At 32.5% G+C, this 25415-nt stretch overlaps 2 protein-coding genes across 6 annotated transcripts; one reads left to right on the top strand and one right to left on the bottom strand.

The window, feature by feature from the left end:
* The first annotated feature begins 6399 nt into the window (after positions 1-6399).
* On the top strand, positions 6400-15476 carry LOC107900737 (anthocyanin 5-aromatic acyltransferase). 4 transcript variants are annotated; one of them, XR_005916860.1, is made up of 2 exons: positions 6400-6997; positions 14348-15476. XR_005916860.1 is itself a non-coding variant. In XM_016826431.2 (2 exons), exon 2 carries the CDS (start codon positions 7865-7867, stop codon positions 9263-9265), a length of 1401 nt encoding a protein of 466 aa, XP_016681920.2. In that variant the 5' UTR covers positions 6498-6997; positions 7785-7864; the 3' UTR covers positions 9266-9364. The 4 variants fall into 4 exon arrangements, 2 of the variants coding, with proteins under 2 accessions (XP_016681920.2, XP_040954332.1); XM_016826431.2 differs by lacking the exon at positions 14348-15476 and adding an exon at positions 7785-9364 and having other exon boundaries at positions 6498-6997; XM_041098398.1 differs by lacking the exon at positions 14348-15476 and adding an exon at positions 7107-9364 and having other exon boundaries at positions 6498-6997.
* Positions 11032-15197, bottom strand: LOC107900736 (L10-interacting MYB domain-containing protein-like). Of its 2 annotated transcripts, XR_005916861.1 has the most exons (5): positions 15057-15190; positions 12763-13101; positions 12579-12672; positions 11608-11785; positions 11032-11523 (listed from the first exon to the last, which is right to left on the bottom strand). XR_005916861.1 is itself a non-coding variant. In XM_016826432.2 (3 exons), the coding sequence occupies exons 2-3, from the start codon at positions 13096-13098 to the stop codon at positions 12046-12048; spliced, it is 963 nt and encodes a 320-aa protein (XP_016681921.2). In that variant the 5' UTR covers positions 13099-13101; positions 15057-15197; the 3' UTR covers positions 11890-12045. The 2 variants fall into 2 exon arrangements, 1 of the variants encoding a protein (XP_016681921.2); XM_016826432.2 differs by lacking the exons at positions 11032-11523; positions 11608-11785 and having other exon boundaries at positions 11890-12672; positions 15057-15197.
* Positions 15477-25415: the final 9939 nt, after the last annotated feature.

Here is a 25415-nt window from a genome sequence, read left to right as displayed (position 1 = left end):
TTTGGAGCTCTGTAGCTCCGGGTAAAAATAATTTAGTGACTCTGACTCAGAGAGACAATTTTAAGTATACATGTAAGCGAATAGTGAAACTATAGAAAATGTTATTTCTAAGAGTGTTATGTACATTAAGGATGTGGAATGTAGAGGAGGAGGAGGAAAATTGGAAGAACATATGAATGATTTGTGTATAATTGGCCATATGCTCGATTATAATCGATAAACGATTGAAAAGAAATGATGTTTATAATTGTGCATTATTAGTTATGGTTAAAGTTCATGTGAGAAAATAAAGTTTCATAGTATGTGTATGTGGTATACCTGGTATATGATTTGGTATGTAGCAATGTCAGAAACGGTTTATAAATTAACTTATGTTGGTAAGTTTGATACATAAATAAATGTGGTGCTTATCCATGCTTATAATGCTTATACTATATGTTTATTTGGCTAGCATATTTGGTGTGTATGCTTAGACTTTGGCCAAGTTGTGGCTAGATTACGCCACATTAAATTTATAAAATTATGCATTGAGATGGTAAATGCCTAGATGGAAATATGCTTGTGATCATAAAAGGGTGGTAAGGTTTAAAGTTTGTAATCTTTATTAAAATGGTTTATCATGTGGTTAGTCTTCAAAAAAAAAAAAGATTAGCTTGCGACTATGATTGAGTGTAATGTTTCTATCTTGTGTGATATGCATAGGAAATGGGAGTGGAAATGAAATGAAATACTAAGTTTATGCTTGAAATGTAAAATGACGCAAAAAGGGGACGTTAAGTTAAAGGATAAATATGTATTAGTATTGAACTTAATGAAATTGAACTGTACGTGAATTAAATGGAAATTGCAAATGATATGATTTGAATTAAATGAATTATTGTGGTATTGAAATGTATATTGGATTGAGAAATTGAATTGAATCGTAAACATGAGAATCGTAAATTAAATGAAATGGAAATAAAGTATTGAATTGCATGAGTATGTATTGGGTCTCAGAAGCTCTATTTGTTACAAATATAGTATTTTGAAGTTATAACATTAAGATTTATAAAAGCATGTTAAAAATTTGAAAAGTTTAAATTTGAATGAAATTTTATAACTCGGTTTAACATGTTTATAAGTGTATGTGTTCTGGTAATGCCTCGTACCTTATTCTGGTGTCGAATAAGGGTAAGGGGTGTTACAATTAGGGGTCTAAGTAATGCTTACCAACCATACAGTAGATTCACAATCAACTTGGGCGACCTGTGCAACCTTAGCAATTAATTTAGTGAAAATGGGCTCACACACCCATGTGGTCTGCCCGTGTGGGCCCACACACCTATGTGGCCCACTTGGCCCAAATTGGCCTTGGTCATGTGGTCCATTTTTAATGTAACCCGTGCTAGCTAAATATTCGTATATGTTTTCACTATTTACTTATATGTTCCTTCAAAGCTATCTACTTAAGTCACTGTTACTACCTTATTTATGCCTTGAGCTACAGAATTCCAAATTAATGTCCACTTGATGTATTTGAAACTAGACTCAAATACCTTTCTACCATAAAATTTTTATAATTTTTGGTTCAGCCAGTAAGTACAGTAAAATCTTCAATCTTACCCTTGTTCTGATGTCTGACAGCTTTTACCTTTCTTTGCTAAAAAATAATTATATCTTAGTAAAAAATTTGGATGATGTTACCATTTATTTCTATTGAAAATAGACTCATCAATAATTTAAACATATAAATTTTAACCCCTAATTATTTTTATCCAATTTTTGATGATTTTCCAAAGTCAGAACAGGGGAACCCGTATTCATTCTGACCTTGACTTACAAAACCTATTATATCTCATGATTTAAAATTCTATTACTTACATCGTTTCTTCTATGAGAAACTAGACTCAATAGGCTTTAATTCTATATTTTTTTCATCTTCTAATTCAATTTTCACAATTTATGGCACTTTTTCAAAGTTAGCCTACTATTCTTGTCCAAATAGCAAGCAATTTTGGCTTTTAGCCGAATTCTATTTTCTGCGTTTCGGGTACACACCTGATTTTGTTTGATGCTAAAACAATCCCCGAGCACTCCAAAGCCTATAATTGAACAAATAAAACCAATTTAATCTCATATAGCGTGATCCCAAATTAAACTCGTATCGAGGTTTTAACCCATAAGCGACTAAACCTTACTTTCAACCGTTGAACAGTAATTCCCACAAAAACTAAGACTCCGATTGGTGATTACGAGCCCTTGAATCCTCCCCTAATTGGCATAGATAAAACACTTCAGAAGAAATTTAACAAACGAAGACAAATCACTTATCTAAAACTTACCGAACGATCGCAGACAAACGTGGAGCGACACGAGGCAAATTGGGAAAAGAAAAATTAAGAAAATAAAGGGTGAAATAGAGTAGAAATTCGGTAGCAATGAAGAGAAAAACGGCAAGAGGGTGGAGGGATTTTGGGGAAAGTAAAAAAAAAGATGAACAGAATATTTGATAACCACCCCAATCCCTTATTTCTCTCCATCAAACTCCCCACTAAATCCACTACTCAGATTTTTATTCCATCTCAAACTATCCTGGATGCACGAGCAAAAATAATGCCCATGCCAAGATTCGAACACAAGACCCCATTCACACCAACACTCCACTTATCCACCAAACCAGCAAGCCTATTCTGTTAATTATTTGCCAACTTTTACAGTCTACAGACCAAAGATAGAGCTTATTCATAAAAATAATAAAATTTGCCCAAGTCCTAGCTTGAACTTGGGACCTCCCAAACACACCCAGAATACATAACCACTAAAGAAGACAGATATTTTGTGTCACACAATCACAATACCTAAAATTAAAATTTTGGGGCATTACAATTAAATTAAATTTAAATGTAATTCTATACTTGACTCGTAAATATTAAATAATAATATTTAGGGACTCACTCGTCAGATTTATGGCCCCGAAACCATCGTTTCTGACACTACTGAAAAACGAGATGTTACATGTTCGAATTTGGAACTCTAAGCTACAGTATATGTGAGTATTAGGTGAGTCCCTAGTCTTGACTCCCATAAGTCATTCTAAAAAGTTCATCTTATGATTGATGTTTCAGTAACGATGCATGAGTACTTTAATGACTACTGAACGTATATGTGTGTTCTTCGTATAGTATTCATTTGAGTTTAAGTGTGTGATGCATTGTATGTATGGGTGCATGTGACTCTGTGAAGAAACTGTATATGTGTACATGGAATATATACTATGATGCATGATTGTGTTGATGTGTGTAAAGCATGCAAAGAAGTATGATTTGGTTAGAAAATTGAGCATAGGCTACATGAATATGTCATTATGTTAGATGTATGATGCATGATTGAAAATGTTAGAGAAATAAAAGTTTAACGGAGTGTTAGGATATTATGTGATGTGAGTTTTGAGACCGCAGTAGTATTCTATGAAGTCCGTCGGAACAGTAAACACAAGTTTCGGTATGACAATTCTGAGAAAAGACCATGGCTATGGCACATTCTGGAAAGGGCAGATAAGTCACATTTATCTATTGAGGTTTTTGTGTGTCCTAAGGAGATGATGGGTAAACCTCATGTGATAATGAGTTGAGGAAAATCCATATCACAAACACAATAGTTCATGTGTTGCCTTGGTGGCATCCAAACAGAGCCTTTGTGGTGCATTCTGGTTGCCCTTTGTGGCGTAATCTGTTTGGCCTTTGCGGTGAATTATGTTTGGCCTTTGTGGCATATTCTATTTGGCCTTTGCGGCGTAATCCATTTGGCCTTTGTGGCATATTCTATTTGGCCAGTGTGGCATATTCTGTAAAGCCTGTGTGACATGATCTGCTAAGCCTTAGTTGCGTATTTTATATTCGTCTTTGTAGAGAATCCTGTAACATCTATGTAGCGTAATCAGTGAAGATTACATGGTAGAATTTAGTTAACCGCCTATGTGGTAAGATCTGGGTAAGTTTTGAGACTTTTTTGATAGCTAATTCTATGATAATGATCTGATAAGTCTAGAGTTAACTTGGTTTGTTTAGTCTTGGAATAAATGCAATAAGCTTTAAAGGGTGTTTCGTGAAAAAGAATATACTTATGTATTTCTAAAGAGGCTGTATGGTATCCGCTAGAATAACCTGTACAAGATATGGGTGTAGTCATAAATATGAAAAAGTCTAAGTATTCGCTGAACTGAGTTGTCTATGTTATGTAAGGATGAAATCTAAGTTATTTGGTATCATCCATATCTGAATGGTTTTCATGTCTCTTTAAAGGTCATATTGAACCCAAGCCGTGTGCCAATTTGGGCGTTCTTGTGTTATGTGATTTAGGCGTCTGAAATTCTTCAGGAAAATATAGAAAGTTTCATCATAAAAAAATATAAATTGGGAATAAATTCAAGATATGATCTGATTGGTAGCATGATGGTTATCAAACCTAGTATGAGAGTCAGCAAAATGTAAGATTTGTAGGAAGTTCATCGTATAAGATCAAGTAGTTAAGTTATCCACCAAAAAATAGTACCTGCAAATAATCACCATGGGAATAAGATATACATATTGTCTGGTAAGATTTGGGGTCAGCCAAGAAGTGAAGTAAAAGTTGATACGATAAGTTTGGTAGCTGGCGTATAGGTATATATTTGATATTATGAAATTATCCGCCAAAGATAGAAGTGTGATCCAAAATCTTCAAGATAAGGAGTTCAACTAGATAAGATCTAAGGTATTTGATGTTAAACTTACTAAGTTCGCATGAACTTAGTAGTGTTTGTTCATGTTTCAGGTTCTGCTGGAAGAATGAGTTTGCCAAGAGAGACCAAGCTAGGAACTCACCAAAGTAGCAGTTTGAGTCGCGATTTTATGCATACAGAGGACACCATAGGAGTAAAGCGTATATTTAACTAAAGCACTTGGAGCCTATTTTAAACAAGTTATATGTTGTTTTTGGAACTTTGATGTAATAATAAAATATACACTTGTACCTTAGAAATTATACAAAAGGAAATAAGGAGTATGTTTATGAATATTTATACACCAGTTTTAACATTAACTACGTGTTTATGTGTGGTAACATTTGCGTGCACCGAGGAGGGGGATTGAACCACCAATCTGAGGCACTTAAGCCATATGAACCAGGAGCGTGCTCATGACAACTAGCTCTCTGCAAAGTACAAGAGACAAAATCCTTGTCGGGGGACAATAGCTTTGGTTGTTAGGAGACCGGTCAATTGCCTAACGGGCAACACTTACAAGACTCCTTTCGAATGAGTCGATCCCCACAATAAGGATAGATGGCTAAGTGAACTAAAGCATCGAATTGCTAATTAGTTATGGGAGTTACTTGTATTGAAGGTTAGAATTCCTCTATTTCCATTTTAATTTTTGAGAATGAAATAGATAAAACCCTAATACTATTTTTAAAAATGAAACAAGGAACTTTCCTTTTTATTCTTCGCATGCAAAATTACATCTCGAATCAATATATATAAGAATCCGAATATGAAGAGAGAAATAAAGAATATTATTATGGTTATATTATTAGACACTTTCTCTCTCTTTTTTCGGAATTTTATATATTTTCATTTTTATGATATGGTATAGGTTACTGGAAACGTGCTTTTTTTTGTAATTATAAAATTTGTTTATTGAAAAAAGTATTTAAAACTCGAGCTGCCCTACCCCTTCATTGCTTTTATTATTGTTATTATTAATAATTATTGTTGAAGATGAGTCATTCTTACACTGGCATGCTGATGAATGATGATGGTCGAAAGTACATTTCTGTATTTAATTAATTCATACTTTGGGATGGGTCTTTGTTAATTACGTTTAACATCAGATTCTTTAACAATTTTCATCTTTAGAAAAATCAATATCTTTCCAAAAAAAAAAAACAATTAAAAATCCAAACTTAATAAATTACAATCATAGACTTTAGCTAATTACATTAAATTGATTTTTTTTAAGAAAAAGGTTAAGGGTTATTTAGACTTATTAGCCTAATGTTTACTAAATTGTAATTAAGGGGTTATTTAGACTTATTAGCCTAATGTTTACTAAATTGTAATTAAGTATATAGTGTATTTATATATGCTTTTGAATTTGATAAAAATAGTGCGGTTAAATGAAAAAAAAACATGGAATTTTACCTAAGAAGTACATGTGTCATAAGTTAAGTCCCATTGCTTCACAAGGAACATCCTAGCTTCATAAAGTTAATATTCCCACGACTGACACTGTTCATGTCCCATACCTAGACACTAGGATTAACACTTTGCTCTCCTCCACTACCATCATACTTAAGCAATGGAAGCGGCAAAACTCGCTCCTTAACCAATGCAGGTTTAATTTTCAACGAGTTCTGCCTTGATGACATGTAAGCAATCTCAAGTAACCACCTCGCCGAAAGAGGGGCCTTGCTCAACAGCCTGAGATTGCCATATCCATAAAAGACTAAGCTATCTTGCTTTATATGACATACAAAAACATAATAAGGGATATCAACTTTATTTGGAGATTTTTTAGTACACCAATAAATCTCTAATCACATCTAAAAACAGTATTAAAAATTATCACAACACAATTAATTACTTTGAGGGGTATAATCGGACCCAGTCTAACCAAACATAAACCCTGCCAAATTAATCCTTAGAACCCTCAACCCTTGGAACCGCATATATCGGCTCTCGGCATCACTTTTCATCTTACTCCCAAATTTGTATCAATATTAAGTCTTAAAGACGAAAGGATTTAGATGATATACTCCTACCGTCAATGAAAAGCAGCCCCAGCTTTTCACTTATTTATTCGGGGATGGGATGTCCATATCAAATTATCATGCTTGTTGTTGGGCGTTTAATTTTATGAGACAAATTTTGGGGGAGAGAGGCCTACCGAGGAGATCTTCATTGTGGAATGAAAAAGGTGGGAGTGGAATAAGATCGATTGCCTCTTCCTATTTCCAAACCCTAAAACACATGGATCCTTGGGTAAGCAAGCTCTTCTCTCTTTTTATTTTGTTTGACTTGTGGAATGAATAAATAATATGACATAGAGGCTCAATTATTAAAGCATATTTTATGATGAACAACTTTGTAGATGGATGTCCTTACTCCAGTTATTCTCTAATACATCACCATACGTGCATTATAATAATAAAAGAAAGAAAGGTGTGCTATTTGTCCAGGTTGGGGGCCTACTATTTGTCTAATTTTTACGCTATTCAACAAGTAGCTGTATTAAATTTGATGTTGAGAATCACATCACTTGTAAAAATGCTTCTTCTAGACAGAACTGTGAAGGTACTTGTAAGTTATGACACTTTAGCTATGATCCATCCACTACTTTTTAAAAATAATTCAAAAAATTTCCCACATATCTGGTGCCATGGAAAACGTGTGCTCAACAACACCATCATCCTGGGCCCTGCTCTGCAAACAAACATGTACTAATTTTTGTAGGGTTTTGCTTTTGTGGTGAAGATTAGTGATACCGCCCCTTCAAATATTGCTCCAAAGACGACTGCCACTTTGGACTTTTACATTGATATTTGCTAGTAGCTATACAACAACTATTTATATATACATATATATGTATACATAAAATAATAATTATTAGGAATATCATATTACAACTTATAAGATGAGACTCAGACAAGCTAGATAGCGTATGGATTGATGGTCATCACCTGCTGCTGCATTTTTTTTGTCTAACACTATTTCTTTTTATTTAAACCTAAGACTTCACTTAACAATGGATCCTACATGCGATGTATAGGCATCATCACTAGTTAAAGCACAATCCATCAGTAACATATCCTCCACCATTTCTGAACTCTGAATTATCAATTCCCTTCCATGGCTAAAGGAGGTTTGGCGGTAGAAATCGTGGGTCGCTACCGTGTGTCTCCACCACCAAATACAGTCCCACCTACCTCCCTCCCTCTAACTTTCTTCGACATACCATGGCTTTTCTTCTCCCCAACTCAACCTCTCTTCTTCTACGACTACCCGTACCCTACTTCTCACTTTTTATCCACCGCTCTTCCAGCACTCATCCACTCCCTCTCCCTCACTCTCCGGCACTTCTTTGCTTTGGCTGCCACCCTTGTGTGCCCACCCCACTCATCCAACCCCCCTTTCATTGTCTACGACCGATCCAACTTCGTCTCCTTGGTCGTCGCCCAATCCACCGCTGATTTTCATCACTTATGTTCGAATCATCAGCGTTGTGTCAACGACTTTTACCCACTACTCCCTCCTTTGCCGAGCGGGGAACAAGAGGAAACTCAAACCCCTTTGCTTGCTGCACAAATCACCATTTTCTCTAATGTCGGTGTTTGCATTGGGTTTGCGTATCATAATGTGGTTGCTGATGGGAGAAGTTTCAACAGCTTCATCAAGAATTGGGCTTCTCTTTTCAAAGACCCTTCTTCTTGCTCAGTCAACTCATCGCTACTTCCCTTCCATGATAGAACGGCAATAAAAGACAGTTATGGGTTGCAGTCCATTTTCTTGAACCATTGGAGAAAAAGATCTTCAACAAACATGATCATAGGTGTTTCAGACAAGGACTTAGACTTGGCCATGGTTAGAGCTACTTTCCTTATGTGTCCTGATGATATGGAGAAGATTAAAGGGTGGATTGTTGGTCGATGCAAGGTCAAAAACATGGACCAACCACCACGTTTAACACCATCGAATTTAACATGTGCTTATGTGTGGGTGTGTTTGATAAAATCCCATGAGAAAGTAAATGGGAAGTTAACTGGCAAGAACCCCAGTTACTTCGGGTTCAATGCGGGCGGTATAACCAGGTTGGGATATCCGGTACCAGCTGCTTATTTTGGTAACTGCATTGGGTTTGCTCGAACAATGGCAACTCAAAGTGAGCTTAGCGGAGAAGATGGGATTATAGTTGCAGCAGATGCTATCGGAAACAGAGTTAAGGACTTGGACGAAGCATTTCTGGAAGGGGCAGAAAACTGGATATCAGAATGGGGGGAGTTTTATGGGTCGGATTCGGAGCCCCATGTGATGGTTTCCGGGTCACCGAAACTGGATTTCTACGAGACAGATTTTGGTTGGGGAAAGGCAAGGAGAATAGAGGAAATTTCAATGGATAATGCAAAAGGGAAAGCCGTTTGGCTCACCCAAAGCAGAGATGTGAAAGGCGGAATAGAGGTGGGGTTAGCATTACCTAAGCCTAAAATGGATGCTTTTACATGTTTCTTCACTCAATTATTGCCTCACCATTAAGCTTTCCTTTTTTGTTGTTGTTGTTGTTAATCATAAGCCTCACCATTAAGCTGTTGTTTCATTTCAGCAGAGTTTAAATAAGTTGATATCCCTTTTTTTTTTCTTTTATGTCTAACTCTGTAATAGCTACAGTAGCTATACCTATAGCTAGCAGCAGGTATAGTATTATGTACTGTATAGCAAAGTTTTTTTTATTTATGAAAACAATATAAAATAAAATTAATTTCAGAAATAATATAAATTATAAATTATTTATCAAAATAACATGAAACCTACAGAAATTTTGGAGGTGGGCATGTGGCATATGCCATTGGCAACATACACTACCCTAAAATATAAATGTATCATTATCAAATAATTATTGAAATAATAATAATAATAAATGGATGGATGGATGTCGCACATACAATAGGCGACACATTGCAAACTTTGTGATTCAAGGCCAGTTATTCATTACTTTTGAAAAGTGTTGTAGAAAAGTACTTTTGAGAAGTGCTTTTGAAAATTTTGAGTATTTGGTATTATTGTCAAAAGTGCTTTTGAAGAATAAAATGTCCATTTTAGACATGATATTATAAAGTAACAAATATGTATTTAAATAATGTTCAAATTAGTTAATATTATGAAATTTTAGCAAAAATATATAAAAAAAATTTATTATAACTTATTGTTAATATTTTAATATATAATATTAATTTTAAATATTTCTAAGTAATTAATATTAATTATTTATTAAATTTAATTAGAATATATAAACTATATTTAAATATTTAATATAATAATTAAATATTTGTACTTAGATATTGACACAATTGTATTAGTATAAAAATTATTTTTTATTTTTAATTAATGCTTTTAACACATTTGTATTATTTTATTTTAAAATGTATTTGAATATATCATATTAGATATTAACATAACATAGAAAACATAAACCCAACAAATTAAAATATGACATATATTTGGATTGAAGTTTTAAAAAGGGATAATATTTATATATCAAATATAAATACTAAAAATTTTACAATAGCATTTACAATTTAAAGCGAATTCATTAAACTAGAAGTTATAGCATCTCTTGTTAATTCCATTTCAAAACCACTTAAATTGTTTAATTTACCGTCATCATCACTATCATCGTCGTCGTCGTCATCATCATCACTTTCTCGACCATGCGCATTTTCTGAATCAATATTATTCTCATATGCCGAGTTAATATCTTCGTATTCCATAAAAACTACATCATTTCGACCGACATATTTTCGGATAAAATTGTGTATCGTTATTGTAGCAACAACGATCATCGTTTGCTTTTCAAAACTATAACTTGGCATATCCCTTAAAATGACCCATTTTTTTTCAAAACACCAAAAGTTAATTCAATCACACTACGTAATGATGAATGTGAATGATTGAATATCTCTTCTTTACCAGATATCGGTCTACCTCTACAGAAGTCAGGTAAATGATATCGCTGACCTCTATATGGTCCAAGATAACCTTTCATTTGAGGATATCCAGAATCAACAAGATAATTTTTTTCCCACAAGTCATAATATAACAAACAATTAATTCAAGAATTTTTTAATAAAAATAATCAATTAAAGAACTTATACTTTATTATTTAAAAAATCTCATATAAACAAAATATCTAACCATTTGAAGGGTGCGGAAATTTTTATTTTGGATCTCGAATTGCATCAAGAAATATTCTAGTGTCATGTGCCGATCCTTCCCATCCAACCATGATACATGTGAAACACATATTAAAATCACATACTGCCATAACATTTTGAGTCGAGATACCTTTTGTTCCAACATAGGGAATTTGTTCATTTGGTGGAAGAATAGTTGCAATGTGAGTACCATCAATTGCACCTATGCAATCTTGAACAAATAATCGTATTAATCTCGTGCATATTTTTCGTATTGATAAATATATTAAAATATAATAATATAAAATTAAGTTTTAACCTTAAAATGCGACATATATCTAGAATCATTACGTATTTGTTCAGGTTTTGAGCTAAAAAAAGGATCTTCGGGTGCAATTAGATCAGTGGTCACCCTTGAAACTTTCTCAAGCACAACTGCAAAGTATCGACTTATTGTTGATCCAGACCTTTGAAATCTTTCTCGACATTGGGAAACTTTTGCACTGGTGCCCAAGATGTATAAAAAAATTCCCAACATTTCAGTAGAAGATATGTTTCTTGAAGTTTGCAAGTTGTATCTTTTCTCCAAAACTCTCAGCAAACCTGTGAATACCATTTTAGACATCCTAAAATTAATCATACAACGTGATTCGTGACCGTCAAGGATCTCTTGGATCCATGTCTCACCTGACTGTTTTGAATCCATGCATGGTTGCCTCAATATATACTTCTCGTAATATAATTGCACGGAAGAAGATGCAACAACAAATAATCGATTAAAACATTCCATGCGTTGTAAAATCTCTTTCTTTTCCCTTTCATCGTCACTTTCATCACCGCTATAATCCTCAACTATACTCATCACCTGTGAATAAATTTTATATCAAAAATCACATATAAACAACTATTGATAAAACTAATTTAGTAAAAAATAAATAGAATATAAATTCAATATCTAAAGACCAAACATAAACAGCTTTTAATAAAACTAGATTACACATAAATAAGTAGAACATAAATTCAATATCCAAAAACCAAACATAAATAACTATTGATAAAACTAGTTTAGCATTGTTGTTTAGTCACATAATAGATATCTTTGAACCCTAAAAGATCAGAAAATTTTCAACTATCCTCCATTTCGGTCTTAAGCCACAAAGCTCTAATCTTGGGATTAATTGATAAAAACATAATTTGCTTGTCCTTATTGAGCAATAATCTAAGTGAGAAAAAGTATAGCGGACTAGCTTCTAGAACTTCTTTCGACATGCTGTCTAGCATTTTGACTGCTTGTGGAATACCATATGGATCCATAACAAGAGTCAAACTAGATGTGGCTTGACTCATATTGTCAGCTACATTGCATAATTTTTCTATTTGACTGGACAATCTTGTAGCCTCTCCAATTTGCTTTGAGGATTTCTTTCTTCCAGTTTTAAATTGTGAACTTGACATCTCAGGGTTTTTTCTTTTTTGACTGTTTCCATCAATTTGAACATCATTTGAAATGTAAACATCATTTGAAATGTGAACATCATTTAAAATGTGAACATCATTTCTTATATTTTCTTCTTCATTCTCTTCAAGTATTTCGTTGTTAACATCCTCAAAAAAATCACTACGGAGTGTACCAGAAGAAGGTGCCCATGCTTTATCACCTGTTGCAACTATCCCCATGAACATTTGGTCCAACTTCCCTTCGAATTCAGGATCAATGCCTGATGTTCTAAATTTTTTAGCTTCAGGCACAACCTACATATAAAATGATAGTTTAATAACAGTAATTATCAATAACATCATAAATAAGAAAAAAATAAAAAATATTTAGAATTGTTAATGTACCTGGAGCCCACTCTCCCACCATTCATCCGATGCATCAATGGTTCTTTTTATAAGATTCCACCCTAAACCAGTATCTTCGCCTTTAAGTTTCTTCCAAGCTTTCCATTTTTTTAGGGCATCCCACCTATTTTTAAGTTGTCTTTGTGAAAAACCCTTGCTCGTTTCTTTCTCAAAGTTGGTCATTATTTTCAACCATCCATATCTTGTGAAATGAGCATCAGACCTATTGCCTTTCAATATCTCTTTAATACAAACATTACAAAATATTTCTGTCAATCTCTTATCCCACATTGCTTTTAATTTTTCATCACTAACTTCAACCGCCGAAGTACTCATCTACTGTGTATACGAACAGATTCATTTCAGCCAGTAAAGCAATCAAGAAAATCAAATGTCACATAAGTATATATGTTTACATGTGTATCAAAATTTTAACTATATACATGAACAAATAACAGTAACAATGATAATAAAGAAGTCATCCAAGAAATTGATTAACATGGTAAAATGTATAACTTTATCATTACCATCATTAAAAAATGAAAAAAAAATCACGAGAATTAAGGGCTAAAATTATTCCTGATGAACATTTATAGGCACAAGTTTTTAATTAATATTTATGTAATTAAAAATAGTCCCTTTAAGATGATTATTAATTATTATTATTGCATACTGACAAAATTTTCTATATATTAAGCCTTGAACATGTCACTTGTGTTTTTTTTTCTCTTTTAAGAATTTAACTAAAGTCGCCGGAAAATCACAGGCTTTATCACCGAAACACATTTCATCTCCTTTTCTCTCTTCTCAGACCAACTTTGACTTCAATCAAATTTCAATCAACAAGAATTTACTTTGAAAACATAAAGAAAATTCCTTTTTTGGGTTTCGAAAATTGTGATATTTTGGGCTTTTAGAAGAAAAGTGGAATGGGCTATGCTAGATGGACTCCGGCCAAAGGAGACGGTGAGTCTATTTTACTTTGTTTTTTCTTCTGGTTTTTCTTGATTGGTTGCTGAGAAAATCGTCGGGAAAGTTGGAAGCTTGAAAAACAATGACAACATCTTTGATTTATTTGAGCTCTAGAAAACTTTGGAGTTAAGCTAGTTAAATGGTATATTGAACAAGTAAAGTTTCTGATATTTCCTAAGCAGCTAAAAGGTTTCCGCTTGAATTTCTTTTTATTTTTAAAAATTTTGTTTCAATTTATAGTGTTTTTTCGTTCATTTTAAGAGATATATAGCATTTTGGTTTTGTGTGATAATTATAGTCTCTTTGTTTTTTTTTCCTATGGATGATATAAAAACAAAAACAAACCATAATGTTGGAGCTATGATTGAAATATCTATCATCTATATATTCATGTAACAGCTAAAAGATTGGAATTTCTGACTTATTCCTTTTCTTAGTATAAATAATGTTGTTATAGACTGAAAAAAGAGAAAGTAGAAGAAAAATGGGGCTAAATTTGGGATGATGATTTGAATGTTCTATTATTAGCTTGCAATTAGTACTCAATTTGTTTTCCAAATGTTTCTGACAATTTTCCTTCTCCTTTAATTTTTTCCCCTCTAAACTCTTCCAGAATGAGCTGTTGTTTGTTGAAATAGAGTATATGCAGAAAAAGGTAAGTATTTTTTTTCCATTCTTGTTGCTCTTCACATCGTTATTTAATCCAAAACTGATATTTTGTATTTTCACAATTCCTATCTGCTGCTAGTTTTCACTCTCAATATCTATTTCTCACTTATACTTCTTTTTTCTTTGCTCACTTATACACACCACACATCTAAACATGTATGTATATAGGCTATATAAACCGACTTAGAGGCTTAACCTTACTGCCATACTTTCAGCAAGCTACCACATTGCTTAGATTCTTGCCACATTGTTTCTATCCATGCGTTGTCAATTTAAAACCATTTATAACTTTCCACCTAGCAAGCCAACTTATCAACTTATCTCTATGATAAGCCGACCTTGAAGTGGATTTCACTTTTAAAACTTCCCCTCAAATCCAGCTTTTTCATTATATGTTTTTCTTTTAAGTTTGTGAATATGTTTGTTTTCAGTGAATTTGTAAAAATATCGGTTAATTAATATTTCGTCTTGCAATTGACTAGTTGAACGTTTTCATTCTTCACCTTTTCTCAAGAGGTAGCTAAAAGTTCAGGTAACAAAACTCATCCTATGAATTAAACCTAGAGATCAAGGAAGCAAATCAACGGATAATTTGGTGTACTAATTTTCCAAGACATCACCAGCAGTAAAAGAAATCTGAAAAAAATAGTTACCCAGACGAAAAAAAAGATAAACTCATCGGTGGTGGAGAAGAGGAACAAAGAAGCAGCAGAGGAACAAAGAACCAGCACCAGCAGAAGAACAAAGAATCAGCAGAGGAACAAAGAACCAGCGATGGGAGAAGAGATGAGAGCAAAGAACCAGTGTTGTGTGTGTGGCTAAAAAGGTAAAAGACTAGCCCAAAAGTACTTTTTTGGCTGAAAAAGCTAAAAATTTCTGTTTTTTCATCTGGTCAAAAGCACTTCAAAGAAGTTAGAAACCCTAAACCCTAAACTCAAAAGTACTTTTATATGTAAAAGTGCTTTTCAAACGCCCAAAAAAACTGGCCCTCACATTACTAGGAGGGAAGCAACTATTTTGTACCATTTAATTTTAAACTTTGATTTAATTTTAATGTTTTTTAATTTAGTTCTTACATTTAATATTTTTTAATTTAGCTTTTACCTTACATGTTTTTTTTTAATTTACTTTTTTTATATGAGTGTAACATCACGATTCTTAATTTTTTATTCTATTTGACAATTAATTGATAGTGATTGCTTATTGCAATGGCTGGTTTAACCAACTCATTCTATTAACTAATTTGATCAGTTAATTCTATTAACTGTTTATTTAAAAGTGTTTGGTAAAATTTAGCTGAAAGTTTATATGTGTAAAATAACAAATAAGAACATGACACATTTTATTGCTAATTATTTATTTGTTTATAATACTTTAGTCTTTATTGGGTGAAACTTTTGAAATAAAACACTAGTACCAAGGAATTAAAACATCCATTATGAAAATTAATTAGTGAATATTTTTCAAAATTCAAATAAACAAATTTCTTAAAGTTTCTTATTTGCAAATTTCTTAAGTTTCATAAGAAATCATTTTACACAAATAAATTGAAAATAAATTAAGAGTACATAAATTAATTAGTGAATAATTTTTAGAATAGAAGCTACTGAAATCTTGACATCCCTATTATGTTTGAGAGCATGTGATAAAGGGAGTAATTTTTGAGCAAGCATGGTCAGATATGCCATTTCACATATCTCATTCCCAATCAACTGTGAAAAAAATTGTTCATCCCTACATTTTTTGTTTTGGAGGTTTTAGCTCAACAAGCTCTTACAGACCTCCATTCACTACAATTAGAGGGTTTGACTACCCAATCCTCCATTTGTGCCCAAATTAGCTAAAAAGGCTTAAAACTCTGTTTACCAAACACCCTCTTTGTTTTTTGATACACTATCTAGAACTAACAATAGCCCCTCCTCAACCCTTAAATAAGAGGATAATGTGCTTCAGCATACTTAAACTCATGTTTTCCTGCACTGATAAGAATATCGATGCTAATTAAACTAAGACTCAATCCGCATCTTATATAATTTTTCTTTTTCCAATTGTTAATGCCAGTATAATAATCTTAGTTGTGTCTAATTACATGTCTCTTATAATATACATTAATTGTACAATAAATTTAATTTTGACTAATTTTCATCTTTTATAATTAAAATTTATATTAACATGCAAATTGAAAATTAATTGAATTAATTTATATTAAAAGAGACATGTAAATAGGCAAAATTAAAATTATTATAGGAAAAATTGAATCTTCACCATATACCTACAAAGACATTAATAATTAAAAAATCATTTGAAATGTAAACTAAATTAAAAACTATTAAAATTAATGACTAAATAAAAATATATTAATACTGTAAATTAAGGTTAGAAATAAGTCAAAGCTTAAAATTAGGGGATGTAAATAAAAATTATCTCAAACTACCCTTCTAGCAGGGTGTTGGTTATTGTATGTGGGACACCCATCATTGATAATAATTAGTTTATATTCACCTAAATTATTGTACCTTCCATATTATTTTGATAAATAATTTATAACTTATATCATTTTGTAAATTAATTTATTTTTATGCTATTTAAAAAAAAACTATTTCAGCAGACAGGGGATGCATGAAGTGTTGTATTCTGTCAGTACTTTATATTTGTTGGTATGTGTTTGAAAAGGCATATCTAATTGTATGGCTACCCTACTTGCTTTCCAGGCCATGGAAATTAAATATGTTGTATTATCACCGTCACCATCACCATCAGGGCTCGGCTCCACCTGTTTTGTGCATCGGAGATCAGGAAATAATAAGGGTTAATCCTACAATGAGTCTTCTATGACTTAGATTTTAAATTGGTATGTAAATTGTAGTTTGGTTAAATTAAATAACAATCAAAAAAATTTAAACATCATAATATTCAATAATCTAAATGTATATATTATAAACCATTCATTCCCATACATTTCATCCCTAAATCGAGCCCTCAAGGCCCTAGAAATAACTTGGAAGCAGTTCGGAACTAATTTGAAAAAAAACGAAAAGTTTAAGAAAAAATTGCAAAAATTGGAAACAGGTGTCACACGCCCGTGTGCCAGGCTGTATGACTCACTGACTTGAACCCTAAGAAATTTTTAGATAACACACGGTCGTGTCGCCAGGCCGTGTGCCTCACACGACCGTGCAACTCACTGACTTGAACCCTAAGAAATTTTCAGATGGCACACGGTAGGGTCGCCAAGCCGTGTGCCTTATACGACCGTGTGACAGACCTTGTCCCAGGCCGTGTATACCCAAAACTTACCTAAAATCAAACTATTTCATAGCCAATTCATAGCTAACCAATCTAACCATTTGAGCATACATCCAAGGGACTTAAACATCATTCACAACTACATAAACATGTCATTTTAGACACCCTAAATCAACTAACCAATGTGCCATTCAAAGACACCACAATTATGTCAAAACATCAACTAACAAAACATGTCAATAATGCCTCACTTCATGCATGATAATCTAGTTCAAATATGTACCAAAACATACCACAATTAATCATTTTCAAACCATTCTAATTACATCAAGAAGAACCTTATTTACAAGCATATTAAGATAAAGAGACATAGTTTGGTAAAGTATCAAAGTGTACCCAACCAACATATTTATCTATATATACATGTCACTACCCTAAGAGATACAAAAACTACCAACTTAGATAGATAGTGTGAGCCGGTTGAATGATCGTTCCAAACTGTCAGCAACGTTTATCTACAAAACAATCCATAAGAACCGATAAGCTTACAAAGCTTAGTAAGGACATATAACATTTAATCTAAATACAATTAAATACAGTTCATATACTATTTGATTCAGAGTTACCGGAGTATAAACAGGGGCACATATGTGCATTTAGGGGTACCAAAGTACAAATAGGGGCACGTATGTGCATTTAGGGATATCGAAACACAAACAGGGGCACGTATGTGCATTCAGGGGTACCGAAGTACAAACAGAGGCACGTATGTGCAATTATACACTAATTTTCTATAAACATATTAATTAAAGAATCATAATATAAGAGCACAAATATAAATCCATTTACGTATTGAAATACTATGAACTTACCTACAATTTAATTCTGATCAACATGCAGAGACTATTCTGCTACTTTCCCTTTTCTTCGGTTATTGTCTTTTTAATTCAAATCTTGATCTATATAATAATTAAACACAATATTAATCTTGTAACACCCCTAACCCGAATTTGTCGCCGGAACAGGGTTACGGAGCATTATCGAAATTTACAAATTAATTTTCAGACATTTCATTTCATCTAGCATTCATATTTGAAACCAACCAAAATCAAAATATTAATGAGCCAACGTTTGCTAAATTAACTTATACATGCCACTATAACTAGAATCAAATCATCCAAAATTATCGATAAAACCAATGGATAGTGTGATATATCTCCGACAAGTTTCCAACCCAATCGAGCTTCCGATAATCTGTAGGGTAAATAAAAAAAAATAAGTAAGCAATGAATGCTTAGTAAGCTCGTGTAGTCTTTAATCATATTAGTTCTTTTAAAATATGAAATCTATACATATCAAGGATAACCCAATATTGATACCACAATACCCATGAAGTTATATTCATCAACTTACAAGGTGAATAAATCCATAGTATCACTTAAACATATTATCCCAAGCTTAGTAAGATTTTATATAACTTTAAATCTTGATAATTTCTTTATTTTCATTTGCATTTCTTTACTTTCCATGCTTGTTCCTATGCATGTCACACAAGTCATAAACATATCATTCAACCATGGTCACAAGCTAGTGCATTTACCCAAAGCCTTTCCCGAACTGATCACATGATAAGTCATTTCATAAGAAAATTGCTTAATTTAAACCTTAATACTTTTTCATGAGTAGTAGCATATTTTCACTTAAATACTTACCAATTCAATGCATCATATAAATAATTATATTACCATTCAAGATAACTCCCGATATTTTACCTTTCAAAGAATAACTTACGGATATGAGTACATCGTTTTCAGAAGCCCGAAGGCTGAACTTAAGCTCATGAAAGCTAAACAGATAGTAAACATGAAAGTCCGCAACAAATGCTGAACCTCGGTTTACTTGGGTAATTTACCGTCAATTCATCCTTTACATTTGTAATGCCATAACCCAATTATGGTCTTATCCGTCAATTCATCCTTTGGCACAGAACGATTGTACTCAATCCCGCGTTCAATCCAAACTTGGTATTAAATTCAATAATATATTTTCAATAATAATTCAATTCCATGTTTTCTATTACCCTTATTATTTTTCATATTTATCCCATTGAATTTCTCGAAAATTTGATGGATTTTCAGAGGTACACTTTTAGCTTACAAATCCGGGTCCGTCAATTCATATTCATGTGCGTACATTTTCATTTCAGAGAGCACACTCCCGTGAACCTCATCCTTACAGCAGGATTACCAGTCCAGGCTAAATCCCCTGCAATGACAATTACTTTAATGAGCTTGGATCTGAATTACCAGTCCAGACTAAATTCAGACCCTAATTCGAATTACCCGTCAGGGCTAAATCCATTTTCCACATATTATTCGGGAGGGCTATCTTAGGATAGGATCACCCATTCGGGCTAGATCCTTTTTACCGTAAATTCCTTTTTAAAGATCTATCGAATTTTCCTTTCATTCAACCGGGATTTATTTTCTCTTTTCATCAAGAATATCAATACTTCATCAATTATCATACAATAAACATCCAAATCATATTCACATCAAGAAAAATATATTTCAAGCATTTAAGAATATAATTCAAGTTACATGAACTTACCGGGCTAAATTGTAGAAATACCAAAATTTAGGGACATTTTGGTAATTTTCCATTTTCCTCGAATTTCCACCCAATCTTGATCCAAATTAATATTTCATTCAATTTATTAATTTAAATAATAAAAAAATTCATTTCATGCAATTTGGTCATTTTGACATTTTTACAAAATTACCCTTAAAATTTTACTTTTATTCAATTTAGTCCCTAAACCTAAAACATGTAAATTAGCTATTTTAAAATAAACTCATATTAGCTGAATATTCACATATATTTTCCCTCCTCCACTCCATTCCACATCCTTGATATATACATAATACCACTATTTCCTTGTTTACTCATAACAAGCTGTTCACTTGAGTCATAGTCAGTAAATTAATTATATCTTAAGCTATAGAACTCCGAATTGAGATTTGTAAATTTTATCTAAAACTAGACTCACATATCTTCTTACCATAAAATTTTCATAATTTTTGGTTTAGCCAATAAGTACAGTTTATTCTTTACAGTTTCCCATGTTTCATTGTTTGATAGTTTCGACCCTTCTTCACAATTAATTATCTCTTTGTACAGAATTCGGATGATATTCTTGTTTGTTTCTATTGAAAATAGACTCATTCAGTATTTTAAACATATAAATTTAAGCTTCTAATTATTTTTATTCAATTTTTTATGATTTTCCAAAGTCAAAACAGGGGAACCCAAATTCATTCTGACATTGTCTCACAAAATTTATTACATCTCATTATTTACAATTCCATTACTTACACCGTTTCTTTTATGAGAAACTAGACTTAATAAGCTTTAATTTCATATTTTTTTCATCATATAATTAGATTTCCATAATTTATGGTAATTTTTCAAAGTTAGCCTACTGTTGCTGTCCAAAACTGTTTTAGTGCAAGATGTTTATTACCATGTTTATAACACACTTATTTTCTTTCTCTACACTATTTCTCATCACTTTCTCTTATTTTATCTTCACTAACATATCAAGAACATAGGATCATATATACGAAAACTTTACATTAACATCATTTCCATACTTTTTCAATAATATCAAACTTAAAAATATATTAAAATCTTGATGTTCTTACCTTGTCATATTGATTTCAATCTTTAACTTGATTTTATCTCTCCTCCAGCTTCTATTTCTTGAATCTAACTTGATATTCTAGCTCCCCATAGTCTCAGTGTTATCTTTCTCTCTTGATGGATATGAAAATTCTGTTGATTTCTAGATGAAAATGGTGAATTTTTGGTGGAAGGATCAAATTGTAAAGAATGCAAAACTTTCTTTCTCTCTTTTTCTCATGTTGGTGCATGGGAAAAATAGTGGGTTGGATGATTCTTCATCTTCCTTTTCTTATATATATACTAAAAATAATAATAAAATATCATTTAAAAATCAAATTAAAATATTAATAAACTAATATTTATTTATTTAATTAATCTAAAATATCTCCAACATCATCATTATCTTCTAGATTTCTCTCTCTTCTAATTGGCCATTTTACCCTTTATGATATTTTAAAATTTCATCCTTGAGTCATCACTTAATTTGTTAAATTATGATTTAGTCCCTCAAAATTCTTCACATTTTTCAATTTGGTCCTAATCCATCCATTTTCCTTAGTTTCTAGATCATTCCACCCTTAAAATATTTACACCATTGGTCCTTCAAATTTTTTATATTTATACTTTAACCCCTCAAATTTTGAGTATTTACTCTTGGGCAACAAAACTTTTCTCACTTTTTACGATTTAATACTTTCTTGAACTAATATGTCATAATATACTTTCCAATGTTGACATAACTCCAAAATTTCCCCTTTTTGTCGCTTTATTTTCTTATTTTATTATATCAAAGATAATATCTTACTGTAAAAAATTTTGGGGTATTACAAATCTCATACACATTTCACATTCCATTCAATGCATATGACCCTTAACTTTTCATTAATTATATATTTTCCATTAACTTTTACAAATTTTGCAATTTAACCATCTAACCCGAAAATCATCAAATTGACCATTTTCTAATAATCATATTACAGCCAATTATTCTATGCCTTTTAACAATCCATATTACACATCAAATTCATCATCAAACCTTGAAATTTTGACATTTTAACAATTTAATCCTTAAATCAAAATTTAACAAAAATCACTTCACAAAACAACCAAATATCACAATCAAAACTTCAAATATATAATTATCATCACAAACAACCAAGATTAATCAATCGTAACTTCCAAAATTTTTAACAGATTCAAAAACGAAGGTAGGGGCTAGCTGGACCTAGTTGCAACAATATCAAAAACATAAAAATTACTAGAAATAGGTGAGAATTTAGGTAACATGCACAAGGAGAATACAACCGAAGTTTGGAGCTCCTTCAATGGTGATTTCAGCACCCAAATGAAGCATAAAATGTTTTTCTTCCTTTAATTTTGTTTTAATTTTGCTTTAATTACAATTTTACCATTAAACCACATGTTATTTTTCTCATTTTCACACTAATGACCGTCCAACACTAATGATTAAGGGTTAATTGCTACATAGGTCCTTTCTCATTTAACAATTAAGCTATTTGATCACCTAATGTAATAATTACTAAGTTTTGCACCTTTTACAATTCAATCCTTTTTCTTTAATTAACTATCTAAACGATGAAATTTCTTAACCAAATTTTAATACAAATCTAATGACTCCGTAAATATTCTATAAATAATATTTATGAACCGACATATAGAAAATCTATGGTTTCAAAATCACTATTTCGTTACAACTGAAAAACTTGTCGTTACGCGAGTAATTACTGGGGAAGGTGTCAAATAAGTTTAGGCAACAAAACCAGAAAAGTTAAAATCGGTGGTTGCATGCTCTTTCTTCAATCGTGGGCATGGTATCAACTATCATTTTTATGGCCCCGAGTGGACACCCCCTTATGAATTCCCGCTTGTAATATGGTAAAATTCATTTGATAATATCATTATCCTAATATTTATTTCATTATTGTAATTTTGAAATGACATATTATTTGAATAGGTGGAATAATTGTGCGAGACACACAGATATACCAACCGAGCTTGAGGATATCCAATTAGCGTTAGATCAACAGTCCGAAGAGTAGGTTAGTTTATAAAATTTAAAATTATATAATATTTGCTTCAACATTTGAAATTAAATATTAGACATGTGCTAAAATTTATAAATTCGTATTGTAGTTTGTATGGATGTCATATGTCGATTCAATAATTCAAGAATTCATACCAACCGAATTTTTTGCCAATCACAACATCTAGCACATCAAAGTGCCATTAATCGTTTTTGCAACGACTGAGATGCACAGATCGACCGAGTAATGCGACAGTTTGGGTGTATACAATGTTTTATAGCTGCAACCCCAAGATCTCGATGACCTGCACAAGATCAACTTGAGGGGGAGACTCAAGGAAGATTGGCTAACATTCCACAAGAACTATATTGAGATGTGGCAGCGTAGGTACGATTACTTTTCAACGCGTGAATAATTTCTCACACCAAAGTTGGTGACATCTCCGGATTACATATATTGGTTCAAGCATAATGACAAGTCGTATCTACTGTCGGATGTGGAAATGAGTAGGCAACATCAGCGTTGGAGGTCAAGATGATCGTTTAGTAATCCTAGGTCAAGAGAACATGTCATAGGGGGATCAACATCTGCTCCAGCTCCACACAAGGACCCGATGGGTGTGCACCCTCCAATTAGTATGGTTCATATTTTTTTGGTGTTAAACTATTTTTTTTACACTAGCACCACAACATGCACCATCATTCACTGCATCAACACATTATCCAAGTGTATTTTTCACACCATCGCCACCCACCTCACCATATTACACGTTGATGCCACCAGCAACACCGACATATCCAGTATTGCCAACAATTCTTACATTTTATCCGCAATCAGGTTGTGCGGCACCATACAATTATCCATCGACAGTATCGCAAACACCCCCAGCATCATTGTTCTACTGAGATGGGTTATCTTTGCAACCACCTATTCATACAATGGGGGATGTACAATAGGCGCCTAAGACCCAAAATCACTCAACCACAGAGGAAGGAGATGAAGATGAAGATCAATATCAAGGTTGAGGTGAAGATGAATATAAAGAAGATGAAGAGTTGCCACCCCAACTTATTCAATGGAACCTTAGGTGTACCTGACGCCCACCCGGTTATGGCACGCATTTGGGACGTCGATGATTATGTTATTTGTATTTTTCTCAAATACTTCATTTTTAGTTTGTTAAATTTTAATTTGTATTGTAATAAAATTTTCCACCCATAATGTTCTTGTTCCACATTTATTGACACCAAATTCTATTATTTATTTTACATCCCAAATGTACACTAATTTATAATCTACACAACAAATTTATTAAAATGGTTTGTATTGTACCATATCGTATGGTTAGTTCTAATTATTTTATTTCATTTGTGTTATTCTTTCATTGAAGTTTTTCTCCCTCCATTTATTCCAATCTTTGGTTTGTATCGCACTGCAGAGTGCATTTTCTCCTAACCATTTCAACCCCAACCCTAACCTTGTTAGAACCCAGAAATCTCAGGGTTATTTTCAAACACTACAACCTAAGATAAAATTGCATGCCGAATATATCTTCTCCCCGCACCCTCGCCTATATAAAAAAGGAGTTTCCATTACCCTACTCTATCATCTCTTTCACCTACCATCTCTTTTAAATTGTTTTCTTTTTCTTTTTCTTGTGTGTTGAAATTTTTGGGTTTAAATATTTATTTATCTTTTTCTTTTAGGGAGACATAATCATAGTTTTAATTCTGTTTGGGTTCACAATAATGCCATGGAGCTTGGTGACCTACAAATTTCATCTGTCGTGTGAGGATAGAGCCATCACTTAAGAAACCAGAATCACATTACAACTCAAGGTCCCAGTTGGTGGTGATTATATGGTCTCAAGTTTAAATGTAATTAGGGCTTCAAGTTTACAAAAGTTATGTTGTAAAAGGGTGGAGCATAATTGGGGCCTTAGTTGACAGTGGTTATGCGGACACAACAAAGAGTTTCACCTCATCAGAAGATGATGCTTTATAAAACCCATACAGAAGTGTAAAGCGAAAAACACAG

This window comes from Gossypium hirsutum, chromosome D08 (genome assembly GCF_007990345.1).
Source record: "Gossypium hirsutum isolate 1008001.06 chromosome D08, Gossypium_hirsutum_v2.1, whole genome shotgun sequence".
Classification (NCBI taxonomy): Eukaryota; Viridiplantae; Streptophyta; class Magnoliopsida; order Malvales; family Malvaceae; genus Gossypium; species Gossypium hirsutum.
This window is presented reverse-complemented; position numbering and strand designations above follow the sequence as displayed.